This window comes from Protopterus annectens, chromosome 7.part1 (assembly GCF_019279795.1).
Source record: "Protopterus annectens isolate FY-2018-M chromosome 7.part1, PAN1.0, whole genome shotgun sequence".
Taxonomy (NCBI): domain Eukaryota; kingdom Metazoa; phylum Chordata; order Ceratodontiformes; family Protopteridae; genus Protopterus; species Protopterus annectens.
Genome location: NC_056740.1, coordinates 331,508,854 through 331,532,862, shown reverse-complemented (window position 1 = coordinate 331,532,862; position 24,009 = coordinate 331,508,854). Strand labels below are relative to the sequence as shown.

The window sequence follows — 24,009 nt, the reverse complement described above, 5'->3', positions numbered from 1 at the left end:
TGTCATTTTTTACTTGTGCTGTCTTCCTGCCTCATTACATAATGTGAAGTTTAGTAAAAACAAGTATTTTATACCTCATTTGGTAAGTTGTAGTAAATAGTTGCATTTTTAACCTAACAGACACCTGATAAATTCTAAACTTAATAGAAGCATTCACGACAGGCTGAGTTACGAAGCCCTCCCTGGGCTGTTTGGAAAATTCAAATAAGGGACTCCACTCCAAGCCCTGTGACTGGTCACCTTTTCCCCTACCTTTTCCACCACTCAGCACCACCCTTGGGCTCTCTACCTATGGTCTCAGAATGCCTTTGAATAACAGAACTGTAACTGGTATAACTTCAGAACAAGCACAATTTTCTATCAGCTCACTTAACTGGCTTGAAAAAACTTTTAAAAACTTTTACACGGCATCTTGCTCCACCCGCTGGGAGTGGATTAGAAATGTTCTCTTAGATGTAAGAGCTAGTTTGTCCTGCTATCCTTTAGGTCACAGCCTGGACACCAGACGAAGCTCGTGCACTGTGGATTACTTGCATCTTCCTTTCACTCTTCAAAGCATGGTTACATACTTAGAAATGTTAGTCAATAGAATTCATATAGCAGCTAATTTCTGAAGGAAGAGAGGTGGAGTACTCCCTCAAACTGTCTGCACAAAACCCTGCCAGAAATAAAGTCATTGTCTATAGATTCATGTCAACAGAGCAGTGGTAGTTCTGTCAAACACAAATCCAAACAAATAGTTTAGCTGAAATCACTTTTGGCAAAAAAACTAAAAAAATCATCTGAGGTCGCACAACTGTGGAGAAAAGGGAAACCTCCACTACCGCTGAAAGTGCTTTCTGCTAAACTTTTTTGGCTGGCTTGCACTCGGATGACACATTTCCATTGTCTACAATGCCCATTGACAACAAAGAAAACAGTTAAGTAGTCACAAAGTGTACACAAGCACTAAATACACTCAGAAATTTGATTTCTGCCCATTTAGAACACCTCCCATGCTTTCAATTCTAACAAAACAAGTAAAAACTTACATAAATAATAGACGTTTACCACAAAAATAGCCCCTAAAACACAATATAAGCTCTTACCCCCTGATAGGAAACTTCTGACACTGAGAAAAATACTGGGTTTCTTAAAGAGGAAATACTAGGTTTAATCACAAAAGAAAATATTATTTTCTTGAAAGCGCAGTAATTTCTGTGTGGAAGTGCTCATCTGTGTGGACTTATCTGCAAGAAATGAAGCTTCAAGGCTTACTGCTGGTCCTTCTTCTTGAGGTGGCAATTAAGTACTGATGATTTCTTCACTTTAACTACTGATTTCCCCCCTCTCGGCTATCCAATTATCAGTCAGACTGAAGGTGTGTGAGGGAGGCAGATCTTCGTGAAGCTGGCCAGTTGTTGTAGACTCAGCAAGAAACAGCCCTTACAGCCAAAAGGCTACTATAGCAGTGAGAATGATGAACACCAAACAAATTTAATTTATAATTCCTAACAGCCTAGTTATTTTAGTAATCTGTTTGAGCATTGCTTTGTATAAATCTTTCCTAAATGTACCGTTTATTTCTGTGAAAACTATTTCCTCTGTCATTTAATGATCCCATTTCAAATTCTTTTATTTTCTTTGCAATAGCCAATACTTCATTTGTAATGGGTTTAATTCTGGAGTTCCACTGTCATGTATTTTTTGACTAACTGCTAACAATAATAAACTTAATAAGGCCTATTTAATAATAATAAATTGTTAACCAGGTAGGTCCACTGGATATAGTCCCCTTTTCTGGGTTTACCTTGGAACAATGTCTGGTGAACGGACTTGCTCAAGATCACAGAGTAGGCAAACAAGGGCTAAGGGAATCAACTCCTGTGCAAGAGGAACTACAACTTGCAACCTTAACCTGTACACCAACTGTTAGCCAGACAGACTTCTTATGACTTGATAATTCTATACCAAGACACCAGCTTTATAGCATTATCTCCTTAGTTAATATGTCCCCCAATAAATGTGTCAGGACATTATGTAGGGAGTCCTTGAACTTAGTTAGCTCCTCACATCCCCCCCACAAAAAAAAAGTATTCCCAATTTCCTCTTTCATTCTGTTCATATCTCAAGCATATGTTCTCCACTTGAGGAAAAATCCTCTGATATCTACTTACAGTAAGAAAGTAGCTGTGTTGTAAACATTTCTATGCAAACATCCTACATTTTCTGGACTTCACAGCATACCTAGAGGCATTATGGATTTACTCCTACTGCTGTCCTGTAATGGATTGTACTTATATGCCTTCCCAGTCTTTTCTAATCTCTCTACAGTTATGCAATATTTTATAAGCCACACTAATTACCCCTTTCTTAATAGTATTTTTATGTTTGACTACACTAAATATCTCACCAGAGCTGTTTTTTCATTCAAACTTCCATCTCTCTATAACACCCTCACTTTCTTTGAATATATTCTGCCAACAGTCCCTCATACTTCTTCGAAACAGTCACCAAAGCTATGGACGAGGGGAAGACGGTGCACACCACCTACCTTGACCTAGCCAAAGCCTTTGACACTATTCTCCACTCCGGCATAATAGATAAACTCCACAAATGAAAAAAACTCTTAAGGCAACACCATGGTGAAGGAAAAAGACTTTAATCCAAAAAACAAAATAAAAACAACATACTAAAGTAAGCACTTTTGCATTCACTCTAAATGCTTCATCAAACATATTAAGAACTGCAGTTTCCATTTAAATATAAAAAAACTAATCAGCTAATTTTATATTAACCAACCATCATCATCCATTAATTATATAATAAAAACTCATCTATTAGTGTGATTTAAAACTACATTCCATCTTAACTTCTACCTAACTAAAAATGTATGCATATAAAACATGTAGTACCTGCAGACAACGCATATATAAAACTGTTATAGAAGTTCACTCCATTTTTACATCAATAATACTCTATAAATTTAAAAACATATACAAATATTTATATAAAAAATATATGTAAAAAAAAAAAATATATATATATATATATACACACACACACACACACACACACACACACACACACACACACACATACATACATCTGTATATGTACATATTTAATTTCCTTCCATATAGATGAAGTGCACATACAGATGTATAGGAAAATTTGTAGAAAAAACAATTTCTTGCATCGCAACAGTAAAAAAAAAAAAAATATATATATATATATATATATATATATATATATATAAAAAATATATATATAGGTCTACTTGACAACGCCGAAAGCTGACAACGTCGATGATGAGAACACCGACACCAGAAGATCAAAAAGTGAGATGACCGACGGATGAAAACCCTGACACTGAGAACACCGACATGTGAAAAGGCTGTGTAAGTATGCGGTAGTGACAGACGTTAGGGCTAGGGTGCGAGTAAGCTAAGTGTGCGATATTGACGGACTCTAGGGATAGGGGTGGGTTAAGTGAGTTAGGGTTAGGGCGCGGGTTAGGTGAGTGTGCAATAGTGACCGTCTTTAGGGTTAGGGGCGGGTTAAGTGAGTTAGGGTTAGGGCATGGGTTAGGTGAGTGTGCAATAGTGACAGTCTTTAGGGTTAGGGGCGGGTTAAGTGAGTTAAGGTTAGGGCACGGGTTAGGTGAGTGTGCGATAGTGACAGTCTTTAGGGTTGGGGCGGGTTAAATGAGTTAGGGATAGGGCGCGGGTTAGGTCAGTGTGCGATAGTGACGGACCTTAGGGTTAGGGTTTGGGTTATAGATAGTTGTGTATGTAAGGTTTAGTGTGGGTTTGTAAGGATTTTGGTGTGCTTGTGTTGTGTGTGTGCTTTTTGGACAGGGGATTTGTTTTGTTTGTTGATTGTCGGGATTGTGGTGTGTCTGGCATGTGAGGTTTCGTGTTTGTGAACTTTCAGTTATGTGGTGTCGGTGTTGTAGTGTGTTGGTGTTGTCAGGTAGATCCATATATGTATATATATATATATATATATATATATATATATATATATATATATAAAACATTTCATGACTATAGAGAATGGTCTAGCTGCTGAAGCTACAAATATACAGCAACAACTTATATCAGCCTTGTATTTAGAAGAGTATAATATTTTTCTGAAAGAACTTGATACTAATGTATCACTGCTAGAGTGTGAACTACTGCAATATAAAAAGAAAAAAATTAGAACGCAACTGCCAAGATTTTCATAAAGGCCAGGTTTTTTCTTGGCCAAAGGAACCAACCAGACCCAATAAATGAGACCCACCCACTTCAAAAATCCAATCAGATGTTATCCAGGATACATCCACTCCCTCTGTCTTGAAGGAGACTGTTAACGGAATGAATAGCAATGAAGGGAGTAGATCTACAAATAAAACAGAGAAACGGACGGTTTTAAATACAGAAAGTGACATCAGAAGGAGGGAGAAAGAATCCACAATGACTTCTACGATGGAAACATCGTTTTTTTTGCTCTCTTCCCCTGCTGATAAGAGTTTTTCAGAAATCACACAGAACACCGAATCGAGGCACCAACAGACAGAAGTCGTTAGGAGAGAGAATGGATTATTAGAAGAAAGCATGACTACCAGTGAGTCAGACTTAATTGTTAATATTTCTGGGTATGTTCTTAAAGAAACTGAGAAATCTTTGCTAAGTAAAGGCTTATCATACATACCATTAAAGAATACGGACATTATTGACTTTGTTTTAGATATAAAGTTTTTTACTGGGAATGTACCTCTGAAATTGTTGTATGATGAAAATAATGTTGTGAGAACAAGTGATTTTAAGAAACCAACAACATTTATACCTCCCTCACACCCTCTCTTAAAAGCCTTTGAGAAGGGATGTGAGAGAGACTTCCTAGAGCTTGTTAAACCTGGAAATGATAATAAGAGATGTAATTTTTATAATCTGAATAAGGATGAATACAAAGTGCTGATTGATTTGCAGAACAATGTAGACATTGTAATAAGACCAGCCAATAAAGGTGGTGCTGTGGTAATTTTAGATAAAGAATTTTATAACAGTAGAATGGAAAGTATGCTGGAAGAACAGACACCTACAGACATCTTAGTAAAGTTATTAGAAATGTTCTTAGTGACCTGTATGACTTTTTGATGAGTAATATAATAGACGGTGATCTTTATGAGTACTTTTTAGTAGAATTGCCTTGTATTCCAATGTTTAGAGGCCTTCCTAACATACATAAGGATCTGCGTAACCCCCCATTGAGACTGATAGTCTCTAGTAGGGGGTGGCTGACCAAACCTCTATCTATTTATGTAGAGAAGCACTTAAAGAAAGTAGTGGAAGAAACTGACACTGTGATTACAGATACATAACATTTTTTTAAAGCTTTTCAGGGTATGTATTCTCAAATAAATATAACCCTGCAGTATTATTAGTGATGTTAGATGTAACTTCACTATTCACAGTCATCTCTAATGACATTGGTCTAGATTATGATCGGCTATTTTTGACCAGGAAGGGTATCTCCAGTGATATAATAATGAGATGTATGATGTTACTTGACTTGATTCTGAATAATAATGTGTTTTCATTTGGAGATTCATATTATTTACAAACCAAAGGAGTTGCGATGGGCAAATCTTGTGCAAATTCGTATGCCAACATAGTGATGGCATACTGGGAAATTAATTTTATTCTGAATAACACAGATTATGCCCAATATATTCCATACTACAAAAGGTTTGTGGATGATGTCTTCCTTGTTTGGGATGGACCAATTACATTGTATATTAATGAGACGACTGGATTCTTGAAGTTTGTAGGAAACTGGTCATATGATAAAAGAGTTCCTTGATGTTTTAATTCAGAAGCAAGGGAATGAAGTGCACACACAGATGTATAGGAAAATTTGTAGAAAAACAATTTATGAATAATAATAGAAAGATACAAGATATTATCAATAAGAATTGGACTATTTTGACGATAGATGAAACAATTACTAGTATTGTAGGGGCCAAACCTAAATATTCATATAAAAATGCTAAGTCACTGAAAAGATTGCTCTGCTATGAAAGAAATAGTAGTAATATAATACAATCTATGAGAAAAGGCACTTTTGCATGCAGGAATTGCAATCATTGCGCATTTATGGCCAATACTAACATATTTATACATCCAACTACGAGGAAGATATATAAATTTAATCACTATGCAGATTGCAAGACTCGTGACTTAATATATTTAGCTAAATGTATGAAATGTACAGCATCTTATATAGGAAAAACTAACAGGACCTTGAGGGAATGAGTGAGAGAGCATTTGTATGCAATAAATAGAGAATATGACAGTAATGGATTAGCAAGACATGTTATAAATAATGATCTCTCCCACAAGTTCACATTTTTAGCCACAGAATTAGTTAATAAGAGTATTAGGCTTGGGAACCTTAAGAATTACACTGAGAGGTTAGAAAATAGATGGAGTATTAGACTACAAGCACATAAAGCTTGTGGCCTTAATGATAAAATTTTCTTGAAGCCCTTTCTTATTGACAGACTTTTGACACATTAAATAGGTTTTTGTATCAGATTACTTAAGATTTGTACATGGAGGATAATTAATTATTAAATGTTATTAATATACTTAGCTGTCATACAGAAATTGTATTTCTGTAGATAGGAGTTTTATACAGGTTCACAGTTGTGTGTACTAGGTTAATGGCCCTGGAGCCTTTACAAGCCTAGCCCATAAGATTACCCTGGCACCATGCCACCCGACCTTAGTTCCCAGTGCCTCTGTCGAGTAAAGCCACTGGAGTAATCCCTGGGGTGAATTTTCTATTTCCCATCCACTCATCAAGATTTCTCTTCAAGAAAGCCAGTAAGGTGCTCTGCTTGACATGTATGGGAAGTCTATTCCATAGCATTGGCAGTCCCTGGGTTATGAACCTGTCCCTCCAGCATGTTTTGTTGATTGTGGTAATGAGGGTGAGGTCTCTGGAGCTTGTGGTGCAGAAGGATTGGGATTTATTTAGATGTAGCATTTCTAACAGAGCTGGGTCAGACATGGCTTTGTAAGTCAAGCAGAGATCGCCTCTAAGTAGGCGATATGAGACAGAGAATAGTTGGAGTTTTTTGAGTCTGTCCATACAGGACAAATGATTAAGGTCTAGGATCCTCTTTGTGAGGTACTGTTGTGGCCTCTCCAATTGTTGCAGGTGCTTAGTGAGGTACATGTCAAATGGGGCACTGCACTCAATGATTGGCCTAATGAGGGAAGAGTAGAGGGAGACAATGACCTCTTTCTTTCTGGATGCAAACCCCTTAGTAATGAGATGTACCACATAGAAGGACGTTCTGACCACAGTGGCAATATAGTGGTCAAAAGAGAGGTTGCTGTTAACCTGTGTTCCCAGATCTCTTATACTGCCTTCTGTGTTCAGCAGACCACCATCGATTTGGTAATTCATGGGAACCAAGTTTTTCCCAAAGGGGATGACGACACATTTTTTGGCATTGAGCTTAAGGCCATGGTTCTGACACCAGTCGTTGGTCTCAGTGAGGCCTTTCTGTAGGATGTCAACATCACTTGAGGAGTTAATAATAGCTCCTAACTTGCAACTGTCTGCAAACTTTGTCAGTCAGAATCCCTTTGTGTTGACCTGGACTTCAAAGAAGTAGATACCAAACAGGAGAGGACCCAGGACTGGACCCTGTGGGAATCCACTTGTGACTGGTCGGCAGTCTGACTTGGAGTCAGCTACTTTCACACTGTGGGTTCAACCTGTGAGTCAGTTTGCAACCCACCTAGTGATATAGGGGATGATGCCAAGCTTAGTCATTTTTTCTATTATTCCTGAGTGGGGAATAGTATCAAAGGCCTTGGACAGATCATGGTAGTCTGTATGAACCACCTTGCCTTCATCCACAGCTCTGGTGACTGACTCAAAGAAGTTGACCAAGTTGAGCAGGCATGATCTGCCCTTCACAAAACCAAACTGTGTGTATTTAAATAGTTTTATAGGTAATAAGAGTAGTTTTTTTTATATTTTATATATCTTTTATACTGGCAGAGTTTCCTCTGTATTTTTGTGTCTTTCGGCTTTTCCTGGTTAGGGGTCGCCACAGCGGTCCGCTAATGATTGGTAGTTGATTTTTACGTGCCACGTTACCAGCCATGACGCACAACCTTAAACGAAGGTACGCCCATTCACGCATGTCTCCACGCAGAAGACGCTCTAGCTGAGAATCGAACCGGACAGCATCTTACTGTGATGCGACAACGCTACCGCAGCACCACCACCACGGGCTTAGAGTTTCCTCTGCGTTAGTATTTTACATTTTCTTATCTGTGATGGAAATATTAGATTATTGTGTATATGCTGCCACCTAGTGTTTTGTTTCGAATAAATGCAGTTTTAATTTTTAGGTTAGATTGTGATATCAAGATCTATATGGACTTTAAAGTATTGATAATACTAAATGTAAATGAAGGTCCCTACCTGAATAAGACAAATATGTATTTGTTATGGACAATACTTGCTATATCTAGGAAATGGGTAACCAGAAGGTGGAATTCAAATAAATCCCCGGCCATGGAAGAATTCTACACTTTACTGAAGACAACTGCATTGATGGTAATAAAAATCAAAGAATTACGAATCTATCCCAGGCCAATGGTAAATAATCATTAGAAGAAAGTTATATCTTTATTGGACACTCTGCAATAATTAATATTGTATCTCTGATAACTGATCTGTTAATTCTATATTTAATAACATACAGTGTATATAATTGAAAGTCAGGCTATTGTAAAATATTGTATACAGTTGTTTAAAATTATATTTAAAAATATTATGTAAATGTTATTTTAATTGAAAATAAAAAAATATTTGAGGAAAAAAAAAATCTATATGGAAGGAAATTAAATATGTATATGTATACATATATATATATATATATATATATATATATATATATATATCTACATATATATATATATCTACATATATATATATATATATATACATATATATATATATATACATATATATATATATATATATATATATATATATATATATATATATATATATATATATATATATATATATATATATATATATATATATATATATATATATATATATATATATATATATATATATATATATATATATATATCTAGCTACATATATATATATATATATATATATATATATATGGGATCCATACAGATCCCTGACTGCACTTTCCACCGAAAAATTAATCGGTGAGCATACTAACTGAAAGTGCTGTTCACCAAAGCAGCACTTTCGGGTAAGTATGCTTATTGTGCTGGTCGTACTACGGTGCGGATAAGGGAAAATTCCTTTTCTCCACTGCAGTGTGACCTTGGAGTGAGAATATTAAAGTAGATTAAAGTAAGGGGTTTGTGGGGCTTGCCCCCCTGCACAGCAGTAGATTTACTGTTTTTTTTTTTTTTTTTTTGACATACTTTAATGAAAGAGCTTTTCCGGTGAAAGTGTTTTCGTTAAAGTGTGTTCAGTAATTTTGGATTTGTATTTGTATATATCTATATCTATATATATATATATATATATATATATATATATATATATATATATATATATCTATATATATCTATATATATATATATATATATATATATATATATATATATATATTTTTTTTTTACATATATTTTTAATGTAAATATTTATATGTTTTTAAATTTATAGAGTGTTATTGATATAAAAACAGAGTCAACTTCTATAAGAGTTTTATACATGTGTTGTATGTAAAAAAGTTCAGAGTAAACGCAAAAGTGCTTACTTAGTATATTGTTTTTATTTTGTTTTTTTAATTAAAGTCTTTTTCCTTCACTGTGGTGTTGCCTTAAGAGTTTTTTCATTTGTGGATTTTGTCATTTCATCGAGGCACTTCGTCCTTAGGCTGTTTTTGTTTTCGTGATGATAAACTCTCCCAGCTAGGCATCAACCCATATGTTACCAAATGGGTAGCTAACTGGCTCACTGATAGAACCCAATCAGTCAAAGTAAGGGAAGCCACCTCTAGTAGTAGACCCGTTAATGAGCGGTATACCCCAAGGATAGATCTTGGGGCCTCTACTGTTTGGGATATACTTTTCTGAGGTGCAAGCCAATACCAGTGGTTTGTGGCTGACCAAGTTTGCAGATGACTGCATGCTGGATGCTGTCTTAAATTCCTCTAGTGATGTAAACATCCTCCAAGAGGGCCCTACCCAAACTAATGACTGGTGCCAGAAGCATCGCTTCAAACTGAATGTCAAGAAATGCATCATTATCCCTTTTGGGGAAAATGTCATCCATACTAACTATCACATTAATAACAATGTACTAAGCATGCAATCAGTCGTGAGGGACTTGGGCACCCAGGCTGATAGCAACCTGACTTTTGACCACCATGTTGTCTCCGTTGTAAGAAAGGCTTTCTACATGGCCCACCTCATAAATAAGGATATTTCATCCAGGAATAAGGAGGTCATAACATTCCTGCACTCCTCCCTTATCAGACCCAGTATCGCATACACTGCCCTCTTTGGCATGTACCTTGCCAAGCACATACAGCAGTTGGAGAGACCACAGAAGTTCCTGACCAGGAAAATCCAGGGTCTCAAACACCTATACTATACAGATAGGCTAAAAGCTCTGTCCCTCTACTAAGTCGCATACAAACTGCCCAGAGGTGACCTGTGTCTGGTATACAAGGCCATTTCAGACCCAGCCTTGATGGAGTTGCTGCATGTCCATAAGACAAGCTCCACTCGTGCAATCCGCACACAAGGCCTTATCCTGGTCTGTGACATTAATAAAACTTGCTGGCAGGATAGATATGTGTCCCAAAGACTCCCCCATCTGTGGGACAGACTCCCACTCCATGTCAAGCAGAGTACCTCTCTAGCCCTCTTTAAGAGGAACCTGGACAATTGGATGGGAAACAGAACATATATCCCCTGGGATCCCACCTGTGTCCCTGCTGGACAGGGGAAACAGGTGCTGACTTTGAGGGAACATGGGCAAATTCTTGGCTAGGCTTATAAGGGCCTAGCCTAGTATCATCTTATGAACCTATACAGAAGGTAATCTCTGAGTGTCAGATCAGCAAGCTGCTTGACTTCTTTCCACTCTACCACTTTTCTGTTCCAAGTTAATTGCTCCCACTAATGATGTTCCTTTGTAAGTTTCCTCCAGTTACTAATTGCTGTCTCTTGATATTTTTGAGCCTACTGTTGTAAGTCGAAACAGTTCCCCCCCCCCTTTTATGAGACTTGTCATTTTCTGGAGACTGTACTTTATGTTAGTGGAAAGGAAAGATCAGTAGCATTGTTTACTCATATTTTCCCCAGCATATGGATATCTGGAGATAAAAAAAGTTTTATGTTTAAATTAAATGTGCATATATTGTCATATATTAGTATGTATTAAGAAATACATATGTTTCATTAAATGTTTTTGTCTTAATGTTGCATACTAAGCTAAATCTGTATTAACTTGTGCATAAAAATGAGTTTCTCTCTGAAAGCCTTCCAAGTGCTGAAGCACTGTAACTTTTTCTTGCCGCTTCAGATTCTATTTACAAAAGTAGTCTTTGGAATGTGCTCAGTTAAAGCCAATATATCAATGTATGCCTTGTATTACCAAAAGCAGAGATGGGAGATAGATTGAGAATGTAGCTATCAAGATTAAGTTTAATCAAAAATTGATGCAGGTGCTGCTTGGAGCATGGTAAGACACCACCACGTCTGAGAAGGAGGAATAAGAAATGAGCCCTAAAAACAACATAAATAATGAATACATTTTTGAACTCAGGAACTGCATCTAGTTGAGTGATATACTATTTGAACTCAGGAACTACATCCAGTTAAGAGTACTATCTGGACTTTGACTTTGCCTAAAGTTAGTATGCATATCTGTGCACGATCTTCAGTTTACACAAAAATGTATAGCAACAAAATTGTATAAAAAGGCAGGGCAGTTCTAGCACTGAGCTTATATTCCCCTCCCAGCATGTATAGGAGAGTGCATACAGCTGTTCAAAAACAGATTCTTACTGAAATAAAAGTTGCCTTTTAGTCTTTTATTTCCTAACAGGAACCATCTTTAGAGTCATAAAAGGGGTGGCTTCATCCAAAGTAACCCCTTCTCTAAATAAAATCATTTCAATATCAGCTTGTTCTATCAAAGACTTCACAACTGTCACATTTAGCCTAAAGATGATTTACTATCCATCCTGAAATAATCAAGAAATAAGTAACAATAATCAATAAGAAAACCAGAAAAGATTAACAAACATTAAGAAAAAAGTACAAACTAGCATGCGCTTTAGCATGGGTAACCTTAATTTTAGGTTAGATAATGCCTGTAGGTGCAGCCATCAATTTGAAGCAAATTTTCCCTTCTGGTGGGTTAAACGTTATGTTATGAAGATGTACATAGTTTTGTGTGTTTGTTCCAAGTTAACAGGGGATGGGGGTGCTTTGTATTTAGTTTTTTGTTTGAGGTTTTCATTCAAACAAAAAGTCTCGAAAAATGTGACAAAGGTTCAAAATGAAGATGAGAAGAAAGAAATGTACAACAGATCAGCCTGCCAAACATTAGTATATGCATATAACACAAAAGCTGGAAATACACAATCAAAAAACTGTCATGTATAATAGGTGGGAACAATAGTTTTTTATCATGATGGCTATGCTGTTCATGTTTTGCTGGAATGTGAATGTCCTTACAGGTACAGATAAAAAGGAAAGCGTACTGAATTATATTAAGAAATGCAGAGTGCAATTAGCAATGATGCAGGAGACACGTTAGGAAAAAAATGAGCATATGAATTTGACAGAGAGAGGATTTCAGAGTGGATATTCAGCATGATATTAGGGACAGGGAAACAGGGGAGAAATTTTACTAATTACTAGAGAAGCTCCAGTAGTGACACATGAGAAAGATATTTGGTAGTATGGGGCTATTGGGAAGGGAGAAGGATTACAATGGCATGTATTTATGTTTCAGCAAAAACTGCTATTATGGTGCTTAAGGAAAAATTGGAAGAAATACTCAGCTTTCTGCAGGGAATATTATTTACTGGTGGGGACTGGAATTTGATTTGCCATAATGAGGATGTATCAGTGGGACCTAGAAGGGTCAACATAGCAAAAGATAGATTTTTGAAGAAGTTTATGAAAATATTTGGTATGGAAGCTGTGAATTCAATAGTAGGAACTCAAGGCAGAATTTGTAAATTATTCCCCAAAGTACAATAACTGGACTAGACTAGATAAAAATTATATTTCACAGGAGCATATGCATTCAGTTGAAAGCTTTAACACACATCCAATAACCTTTTCTGATCAAGCACCAATAAAAACTAAGATAAAAGTGCAGGGTAATGAAGTAAATATAAGACACCCACCTGTCAAAAAGAGAGAAATTTAAGGAATGGGTAATGGAAATTATTCAAGAGTTATTAGGGAAGACTTCAGAAGTTATAGCTAGTAAGTGGGTTAAAATGAAAATGAAGTTTAAAAATAGGGTTAAAATAAAATATAAATATGGTTAAGAAGTAATAGAAATTACTTAGAGGGGCTGACAAAGGTTAAAGTATTACAGAATAAGGGGAATCTCACAGAACAAGAGGAAGAGCAAATGCACAGTGCTAAAGAGAAAATAAGGGAGTATCTAGATAATATGCATGAGTTTTGAAAGACTGCAACTAATCAACTATTTTTGAGAATGCCAGAGCACAAAAACGTTTGGCACAGCAACTTAGGCAACAGAGCATTTGAAATTACTGTTGCCAAACTTGTGGAACCTATAACAAGAAAAAATAACCAGTGATCTTGAAGACATTTTATAGATATTCCAGACATTTCATGAAAATTTGTATAAAGCAGAGAAATATAGAAATCAAAAAAGAGTACAAATGTAAAATATTTATAGAAGACTTAATTATGCCAAGGTTAAAGGTAGACGAGCTCAATAACTAACAGTTAAGATAAGAGGTGATGAGATTAAAACCAGTGAATATATAATCAATCTTCAGGAAAGTCTTCAGGAACAAACGGTAATCCTGTGGAAGTGTGGAAATTAAGAGGGAAGACAAGAGTCAGAATTTTGTTTAACATTTTAAAAGGAAGGGAACACCAACTTCTTGGAAGAAAGCTGTGGTGGTTGTGTTACCTAAAGATGGCAAATACCCTTCGGACCCAGCTTCATATACACCTATTTCAATTTTAAACTGTGTATATAAAGTGTTTATGTCTATACTAGTTAAAAAATGGCAAAGGTGTTACCAAAATAGATAGATATGGATCAGTGTGGTTTTACGGAAGGGAGGCAAATATTTATTTATTTATTTATTGACCAGGAAAGTCCACTGGGTCAAATAACCCATTTTGAGAAAGCTCCACAAACACTTCACAATAGCAAGAATCATACACATACATTACAATAAAAAATAATGACATATGATCTTCACAGAAATACATTTACAATATAATAAAAGGTCACTCACTGTAATAACAGTCACAGTATAGACATTTTAGATAACAGAAAGCAAAAACGTACAAGTGCAAACAGCAAGGCAAAAAGTAGATTTATTTCTTAGATGTCTGATTAGTATTGTACTTGAAATAGTAGTAGAAATCTTGTGTAGAAAGAGGTGGAAAGGGTTATGGTGGGTTGAAATTTGTTGTATGAAAGCAGGTGGGGTTGTTTAGATAATGTTTTTTAGAGCAAATTTAAAGGCTTTTAGTGAGTCAAGTTGAGTGATGTGTGATGGAATGGCATTCCATGACAATGCTGTGGGAGTACAGACACTCACCAGCACTTTTATTAGGTTTGGATAAATTTAAGAGATGCTTATTAGTGGATCTAAGCGTGCGGATAGGAGTATATATAGTTGAAGAATAGAATGGAGTACAGGGCAGTTATTTGGTTTACATAGTAAGTTGCGGGCTAGAGTAAGTTGTGTGTAGTGTAGGTAGTGTGGAAATTCAAGCCAATTTAGCTGAAAAATAGCTTACAATGATGTGTGCAGATGGACAAGCCAGCGGCAAATTTAGCGATTTTATAATAACATGCTTGAAGCTTATTAAAAATAGATGAGTGGAGGTTGGTGAATATGGGACTGCCATAGAGTAGAGAGGGAATAAGTAGAGTGTTGGCCAGCTTTAGTTTGGTGTTTGTGTCAAGATAAAGTTTATGATGGCAAAGTTTACCTAGTTTAAAGTGGGTTTCCCTATTATTAAGAATATGTTGTTCAAACATGAGCCAACTATCAATAGTTATACCTAGTAGTTTTGATGACTTTACAAGTTCAATTTCTGTCTTGTTATGTGAAAATATTTTAAAATGTATGTGTGGTGGTTTTGTAGAGAAGAGTAGGAGTTTGGATTTTTTTGGGTTCAACAGAAGAAGAAAGTCATTTAACCAGGATTCAATGGGTGAAAATAGTTTTTTGGGAGTTTAAGGAGGTCAGAGAAGTTATTGGAGGAGGAGATGATGGTAGAAGCATTGGCATCTTGAATGAGTTTACTTTGAAGCTTTATGAAGGTCATTTATGAAGGTGTTAAAAAGTAGGGGCCCTAGAATGCATCCTTGTGGGAAGCCTATATTATTGGCTTGGGATTCTGACTGTTCATTAAGCCATTTGACTGATTGTTCTCTGCTTGTTACGTAGGAGGAGAACCACTTTAGAGCATTACAGGAGCAGCTCAACTTTCCTAGTTGTTTTAACAGTAAAGGATGAGACACAGCGTCAAAAGCCTTTGATAGATCTAACAGGAATACTGATGTAGCTAGGCATTTGACATGTGACAACATTAATAGAACAATGATAATCCAGACAGAAACAGAATGTAAGAAAATTCCTTTGTTGTTAGTGGGTCTTGAAGCAGAGAAAGCATATGACAGAGTAAGCTGGGATTCTATAATTAGGACATTAGAAGCATTTGTACAACAATACAACAATAAAGAAAATTAGAAGGATATATGACAGAGCGGAGGCAAGAATTAATGTGGGAGGGTTCCTCTCAAATAAACTGAGTCTGAATAGAGGAACCACGCAGGGGTTATTTGCTTTATATTTAGAGCCATTGGCAAAGAAAATAAGGGACTCTGAAATACAATGATATAATTGGTATGGTAATCAAGAAAAGCTGGCATTATTTGCAGATGAAATTATTTTGTATATGATAAATCCAGAAAATGATATCTCAGTGTTAAAAACACTTTGAGACATTTCCATGTCTTTTCAGGATATAAAATTAATAAAGATAAAACAAAGGCTTTAGGTGTAAATTAAGTACCCTACACAAAAATTGGTTCAGAAATACCTATACTTATGGGGACATAAGATGAAGTATTTAGTAGTATGGATTAAAAATGCTTCTGTTGAAGAACCTAAGGATGTGTGGGAAGAGACTAAACAAAAGATAATATAAAAACTGAGAAACTAAAAATTCTTATTTATAGATATGGGTAGTAAGATTTATTTATTTATTTATTTATTTTATTTATTTATTTTACATTTGTTAAGATACCAACAGTGAAAATGTTTTTAGTCCCTTTAGTGTTGTATACAGGGTCAGGCATACTTTTATCAACCCAATGAGAAGTTGTGGACAATAACTAATAAAAAAATTGAAGGAATTTATCAGGGAGGGAAAGAGGGCAAGAGTTAAGTAGGATAAACTGATCCTTCCAATAGAACAAGCTGGTTTAGTTTTATGTGATTGGAATGGATCTTTTAGAACTACACAGTTTTAATGCTCATATACATAGCACAAGTAAAATGTTATAATTCAAAGTGGAAAGAGATGATAGTAAAGCAAGGAAGAAGTTCAAGAGAGAGAGAGAGAGATTTTGGATGCAGAGACCCGTGGTGGTGGTGCTGCAGTAGCATTGTCGCCTCACAGTAAGACGCTGTCCGGTTCGATTCTCAGCTAGAGCGTCTTCTGTGTGGAGACATGCGTGAATGGGCGTACCTTTGTTGAAGGTTGTGCATCAGGGCTGGTAACTCGGCACATAAAAATCAACTACCAATCATTAGCGGACCGGAGTTCCGCTGTGGCGACCCCTAGCCGGGAAAAGCCGAAAGACACAAACAAAAAACCTTAAGGAGAATAATAACAACCATTCAGAATACTATATTCATAAAGTAGCAAAAAGTATTCTAAGAACTAAGCCAATGCGAGGATGCAGAAAGGAAATTTTGCCAATAGGGATGACTGTAAGTAGGGGTACAGAAAATAAACAAGAAGAGCTGGAACTTATTGGAGAAACCTGGCAAAGGAACCAAGACACTTGGAGCAAAATGACTCAAGCAGGAAAGGTAACAGACTGGTATGAGGCCAAGAAAACATTTGAATTGCAGGCTAGAGAATGCCTTCTATATCAGGGCTTAATCTCTTAGTACAGGCAAAGAGAAATGAAATCGATAGGGAATTTTAAGTGAAAGATCTGCTCGGGTAGAGTTTTCAGTTGAATCTAGAAGGAAGCAGCTGTTAAAAAAGGGATAATCAGTAGGTCATATAACATTGCATGATAGCTATAAGAATCAATCAGATGAGGTTAGAAAAGATTGGGAAGAGAGACTGGAAAAGCAGTTTACAAGAAATGGCTCCCAAGTATGCAACCAAGTCCAGAAAGTTTAGAATCTTTGCTTGGAAGTATTCGCATAGGTATTTTTATACCCCAGGTAGTAGCAAATGTTGAAGGTGTGATGGAGAAGAAAGAGGTAACTGTGAACATATGTTTTGGGAGTGCAATGAGTTGGCAGATTTTTAAAATTCCATATAGACTACTCTATCAGAAATACTGGGTGGGCAAATGGCTGTAAGTAAGGAAATGATTCTTTTGAGCTGGGATACAGAATCTGGACTGCTTAGACATAGTAAGGCCTTACTAATTATAATTTTGTTAGCTGCCAAAAAAGCAATTATTAGAAAATGGAAATCAAAGTCTACACCAACTCATTAGAAAAGGGAAGTAGCAAATTACATAGAGGTAAGTGAAAAGTGTAGGATCAATGCATGGATAACAGTAAAAGTGAAACTTTTTTCCCAGAAGAAACTTATCTGCCCAGCTATGGACAAACGCTAGACACCCATCAAGCCTTGAAAGCCTGCAAGAGAAGCACTCTTTGGTGGCAGAAAATCTCTGAAGGGCTTGGCGCCCAGACTGCTTATTTTCTCCAGTCCTGCTTGAGCTTTCAATGGCCTGGATGCATGGAAGGTGCCCTTAAACTTTAGAAACTGGTGAGCTATTATTTATTTCGCAGGATGTAACCCATACAGCTAAGGATACTGCAGCAGTGATCAAATCATGAACATCAATACAAATAAAAACAAAAACAATGTCCTCATAACAAGCTTTTGCAGTTGCATTTTTCTTAGAACCTTAATGCAACACAAATGACAACTGTGATAACTATTAAGTGAAAATTAAGGCTGAGATTACTAGATAAACAGCGCTTAGCCCTGTGTTAATTAGTGGTCATGCAAAGGGCACATATATTCAAAGACAATGTGTCGTGCATGCCTTCGACCTGTAAGCCACCTGAGCAATTAACTGAATACTGGTACTACACAAGGGTACAATGTTAGTCTATAAATCTCAACCCCAGACTACTGTACTTACTGAATGAACTGGACACCACCGATATGTGGATCTGAACCAGTAGCCTTCACTGACCCACAGACAAGGTGTTTCTGAGAAAAGACAGAAATAATCACTATTATTATTCATTATTTTCAGTAATATAGCAATAATTCATGTTTGGTAAGCACTTTTCTAAAGCATCTACACTAACAGCTACTTACAAAAACATCACACAGGTAATATGAACGGATTTACCAAATAAGAGCAAGATTTACAGTAGATGTTAACTAACCAACAAAAAGCCTAAACAGCAGCAAACATTTGCAGTACTGATACTAGAATTTGCCTGCAGCAGTAGTGGTTAAATATGTGTCTGGTTAGGAACGTTTAAGGCAGCTGGCAAACATACATTAAGAAGGCAAGCTTTTAATGCATTCAAAGGTTTAAGAGTGGCAAGCAATAGGTTCAATTTTCTTAACCTATTTTCACATTCAAGCCTATCATTGTTTACTAAAGCTAGGTACTGAACAATGCATTACATTCCAGATCAAACCTTTGTTGCTAGTCTTTTAAGAAATTAGTAGAAACACTGCTGTGGGGCCACGGTGGTGCAGCAGTTAGCATTGTCGCCTCACAGTAAGAGGTTCTCTGGTTCAATTCTCAGCTGGAGCACCTTCTGTGTGGAGTTTGCATGTCCTCCCCACGGTCGAGTGAATTTAAAAGACATGCAGGTAAGTGCGTGCGTGGGTGTGCCTTCTTTGAAGGTTGGGCACCGGGCTGGCAACTCGACACTGTAACAATTTACTGCCAATCATTAGCGGACCAGAGTTCCGCTGTGGCTACCCCTAACCAGGAAAAGCCAAAAGACAGTAGAAACACTGCTGTATTCAAAGTGAATGTTATTTTTACAGTCAGCAAGTATACGATGAATGACAGTCATCCATTTAGTAGAAATAACAATATTTTGCTTTTTGAGGTGTACAAAACCTGAAGCTAAAAATCTGGTAAGTATTCTGGAGGCTGGGGATATGGAATTTAAAGTATGCTCTCTGAAAAGATCTGAACATAATATGTCGGCTATTACACATTTACAAGTCTAATGGGGGTATAAACACCAGCTCAAGAGATCTAAAACTCTTCTGCAACACAAACAGAACATGTTGAAAGAGATAAAAATGTATGAGAGAGAGAGAGAGAATACCATTTATTTGGAATAGACTTCCGATCCCATAAAGCAAAGCACTTCTCTTACACTATTCAAACATAATCAGGACGAATGGATGGGTAAATTCAAATTCATCCCTGGATTAGTAACCTTGTTCCTTACAGATAGGGGCAACATGTAAATGTTCTGCTCGTCTCAGTGTTACACTTAAAATATAAGGGCTGGAAACTTCATGAGAATGCATAGCTAGGCTTCTAAATATACTCTGAGATTAAAAGCCTAGTAATTACCTATAAGCCCATGAACCTATACATGAAAGTCTTATTACATAAGAGGGAGTAAAATCTTTAGCCACCATTCTGCAATGTCTTTGCATTTATCAACATGTTCATATTTTAAAAGTCTAGAACCAGTCATGAGGTACTAGTATTTTTAAGCCACAAATTGAATAGCATCCTTCAAATTGCTTTCTTCTCTAAAAGGTGACCTATCCTCTGAGGGGCTAGATGTACTTGAAAGGAAATGCATGGAATCAGATGCCCTTTTAGTTTTGGAACAAATTTTATTGCAAAGCCCTACTGAATTGCTTGAAACAGCCATTTATCTGTAGTTTTATTGCCAACTAGAAATATGACCCTGAAACCTGCCTCCTAAAACACCCATTTATCTATAATTATCTCTTACTAGGCATACAGATAACTTGGGACCCTAACATTTTTGGGCTACTGGGGGAGGGGAGATCTCCGATTACAGCTGCCATTCCCAAATGATTCTGAACTGTAATTTGACTTCCTTCCCTTGAACTGTTTCTGTTGCCAAAACTGTGAAGATGGAACTCCTTTCCCCATTAAAAGGGTTTCTTACTTATACCAAAGATCTTTTCTAACTTGAGAAGAAGAAGGTCCATACATTTCTTTTAATGAAGACCTTGATTTGCCTTTTTTTCAAGTTAACAATAATATCATCTGCCAGTTGACAAAATTAAATTTTATGAACCACTGGAACACTCAGAGGTCTTGATTTATCATCCTCGTTAAGACTATTTTCCAAGCCAAGCTAGTCAACTCAAAACTAACCCCAACATAGCAGCTCCTGCTGAAGTGTCCACAGCATCCTATACACATTTCAGTGCAGACACTCCTACTTTCTATAATGTGATATTACTCTTAGGGACAGAATGCACATATACTAAATTTGTCCTAAGATGAAACCGATAAAATGCCATGTGAGGCAATTTAGTGCTCTAGCCACAGTGTACTTAGACATATTTATTTATTTAACATTTCTTTACAGGGAAAGTCAGATTTGGAACGAGGCAATTTTCAGCGGAGGCCTGGGAAGAAACGCTCCAGATGCATGTCTTTGTAATGTAGGAGGAAACCGGAGCACCCACACCCAAATTAATGCAGGGAGAACATGCAGACTCCACACAAAAGGCACCCCAGCCAAGAATCAAATAGGAAAACCTCTTGCTGTGAGGCAACAACATTAAGCACTGCACCACTGCGCCATCTGCTTTTTTCTCCATATGAATCTATTAATTTAGTGCTCTTAACAATGGAACAAGATGCTAAAATGTCAGCTTTCCCACTTTGATTTGATGTGAATAGAAAGACACTTGCATCACTAGCCCTATAAGAAAACATACAAATCTTGTCTATAAAGCAGATTTGTATAATCTATCAGTTTTTTTGAGTGTCACAGACTGTGGTTCTGAGCACTGAATATTGGCCTTTAGTACAGCAGTGCCAAAGAACTACATAATATGCAGCTTTATACAACGACCCCCCCCATTAATATTCTAAAACGTGCACGCTGATTGGTCAGCATGAACGTTGTAAATCAGACTTATACTAATGGAAAAAGGTCCGGTCGCCCGGACTTTTTCCATTAGTATAAGTCTTTTTTTACAGCAACGGAGAACGCAAGATCTCCGTTGCACACTGTCTCACTATGTTAAAGGAGTTTAACATAGAGAGACAGCTTTAAAAAACGTAACGGAGATCTTCCTTTCTCCGTTGCTTTTTTTAAAGCTGTCTTGCTATGTTAAACTCCTTTAACATAGCGAGACACTTTGTAAAAAGCAACGGAGATCTTGCTTTCTCGTTGCTTTTTTTAAATAGGTTTAACATAGCGAGACAGCTTTAAAAAAAGCAACGGAAATTCTCTGTTGCTTTTTTTAAGCTGTCTCGCTATGTTAAACTCCTTTAACATAGTAAGACAGTTTGTAAAAAGCAGCGGAGATCTTGCTTTCCCCATTGCTTTTGCCCACAGCTCTGATGTACTGCGTAAGCATATGCATGTGCAGTACATCAGAACTGTCGCAGAATACCAGACAGCTGCGGAAGGACAGCAAAGAGGCATTATACAAAGCCATTATTTAAGAAAATAATTATTTTTTTTCTTAAATGATATCACTGTATAATAGCAATAACCCACTTCTGGGTGTGGGTAATGCTGGAATTACCCACAGTTGTCTTTGTTTGACCACTCGGGCTTCGCCTCGTGACCAAACCACACCAACCGTGGGTAAATCCAGCATTACCCGCACCCACGTGTGGGTTATTGCTATAGTAATTCTCACCACAATACTATTATCTTTCTCTGGAGAAGGCAGATTACCAACAGGTCAAGCCAAAAATTCTCCCATAGAATTTAATGCTTCCATAATGGAACTATCTTATGGTAGACAGCCTGACACACTAGACATAAAAAGTCTCCTTATGAGAATCTTGAGGAAAATTAAAATGTCATGCACATAAATCCTTTTCACTAAATATACAGATGGTGTTCTTTTTATTTCCTCCTGTTGAAGCAGTTTACATACCTGCAAATATTCTATCCACAGAATCCAACAAAGGTACAAACCAGGATCTTTTCTGCTACAACAGTTTCTTGCACTAAACCAAAACACTCCCTTGCAAGATCTTAACAGTCAAAGAAAGGCTTCAGTAAGACAAGAGTCTGAAATGGATAGAGTTACAGGGGGGCATAACATCAGAGAACAACATAGAAATGCTAAGTTTATTATCTGTTACAATCCCTTGATCAGATGTAATCACAGGGAATACCAACAAAGGTAACAGTAAAGGTGCTGCTAAAGTATTTTCAGTTGGCAATGATAAGGTTATCAAGGAAAATTTTGATATTTTAATAAATGACTTCACAACATTGCTTATGGGAGTCATTTGAATTGTAGTACCTCAGAAAATATTTGTCTTCTTTTCAAGTCTGTTGAAGCTTCCTTTGACGAATCCCCTTAACTAGTCTTCAGTACTTTATCCTTTTTCTCTTATTATCACATTGCCTACACTTTATTCCTTAAAAAATTAATGAATTAAGAGATCAGACAGAAACAAACATAGTTAACTGTAATCAGAACTAAGAATATCTACCATAACTACGACAGAGATACTATAATAATGTTTTAATTGAACATCTTTAATGAGAAATAATGAACAGTTAAACAGAGTGTGTCACTTTAGAGATGAAACTACTGCAACATTAAAGTTGGATGTGAAGCACTCAAAGCAGTCTGAAGAAAGTAAAGTTGTGATAGGAACTTAACATAACTGCAGATATTAGAGTATATTCACTATTGCAATTACAGTCATTATTTCTAGAATTCCTGGCTGTAGGAGCTTGACGGTCAGTCTGACTTCCAGAGCTGTACCTTCCCCCTCCAGACCTGAGCAGACTCCCTTTAACTCAGACATGAGGATACTGGTGGTATAATAGGGGTGTTGGCAGATGCCATATTTCAGACCTTTCTTGCCCTGGCTGGAAAATAAATAGGGGTCTGTCTATATTAGTACATCGAAGTATTACTACTTCGAATATACTAATATCGTACCCTTTGCATTGAAAGCTGAAAATAGCGAAGCTTCAGAATATCAAATACTTTCCTAGGGAGAGTATTCAGTGGGCTGTTTCTACAGCTTCGCTATTTCCTTGACTGTGGAGTGAAGGTTATGGACCAGGTTAAGGTAAGTGTGCGAACAAAGGTGATTCTGCGATAGGGACCTTAGGGTTAGGGAGCAGGTAAGGTGAATGTGCGATAGGGGCTTTAGGGTTAGGGAGCAGGTAAGGTGAGTGTGTGATAGGGACTTTAGGGTTAGGGAGCAGGTAAGGTGAGTGTGCAGTAGCTACTTACCTTAGGGTTAGGGCTGGGCTAAGGTAAGTGGATAGCTAGTAGTGTATGTATGGTTTAGTGTAGGGTTTTGTGAAGTGTA

General features: G+C 36.7%; 1 protein-coding gene across 1 annotated transcript in view; it reads right to left on the bottom strand.

The window, feature by feature from the left end:
- DALRD3 (DALR anticodon binding domain containing 3) overlaps positions 1-24,009 on the bottom strand; it is a 1,074,922-nt gene that overhangs the window by 619,313 nt on the left and 431,600 nt on the right. The window contains exon 6 of the mRNA XM_044078747.1: positions 18,652-18,722. Coding sequence (XP_043934682.1) covers positions 18,652-18,722 — 71 coding nt within the window. The remainder of the gene's footprint in view (positions 1-18,651; positions 18,723-24,009) is intronic.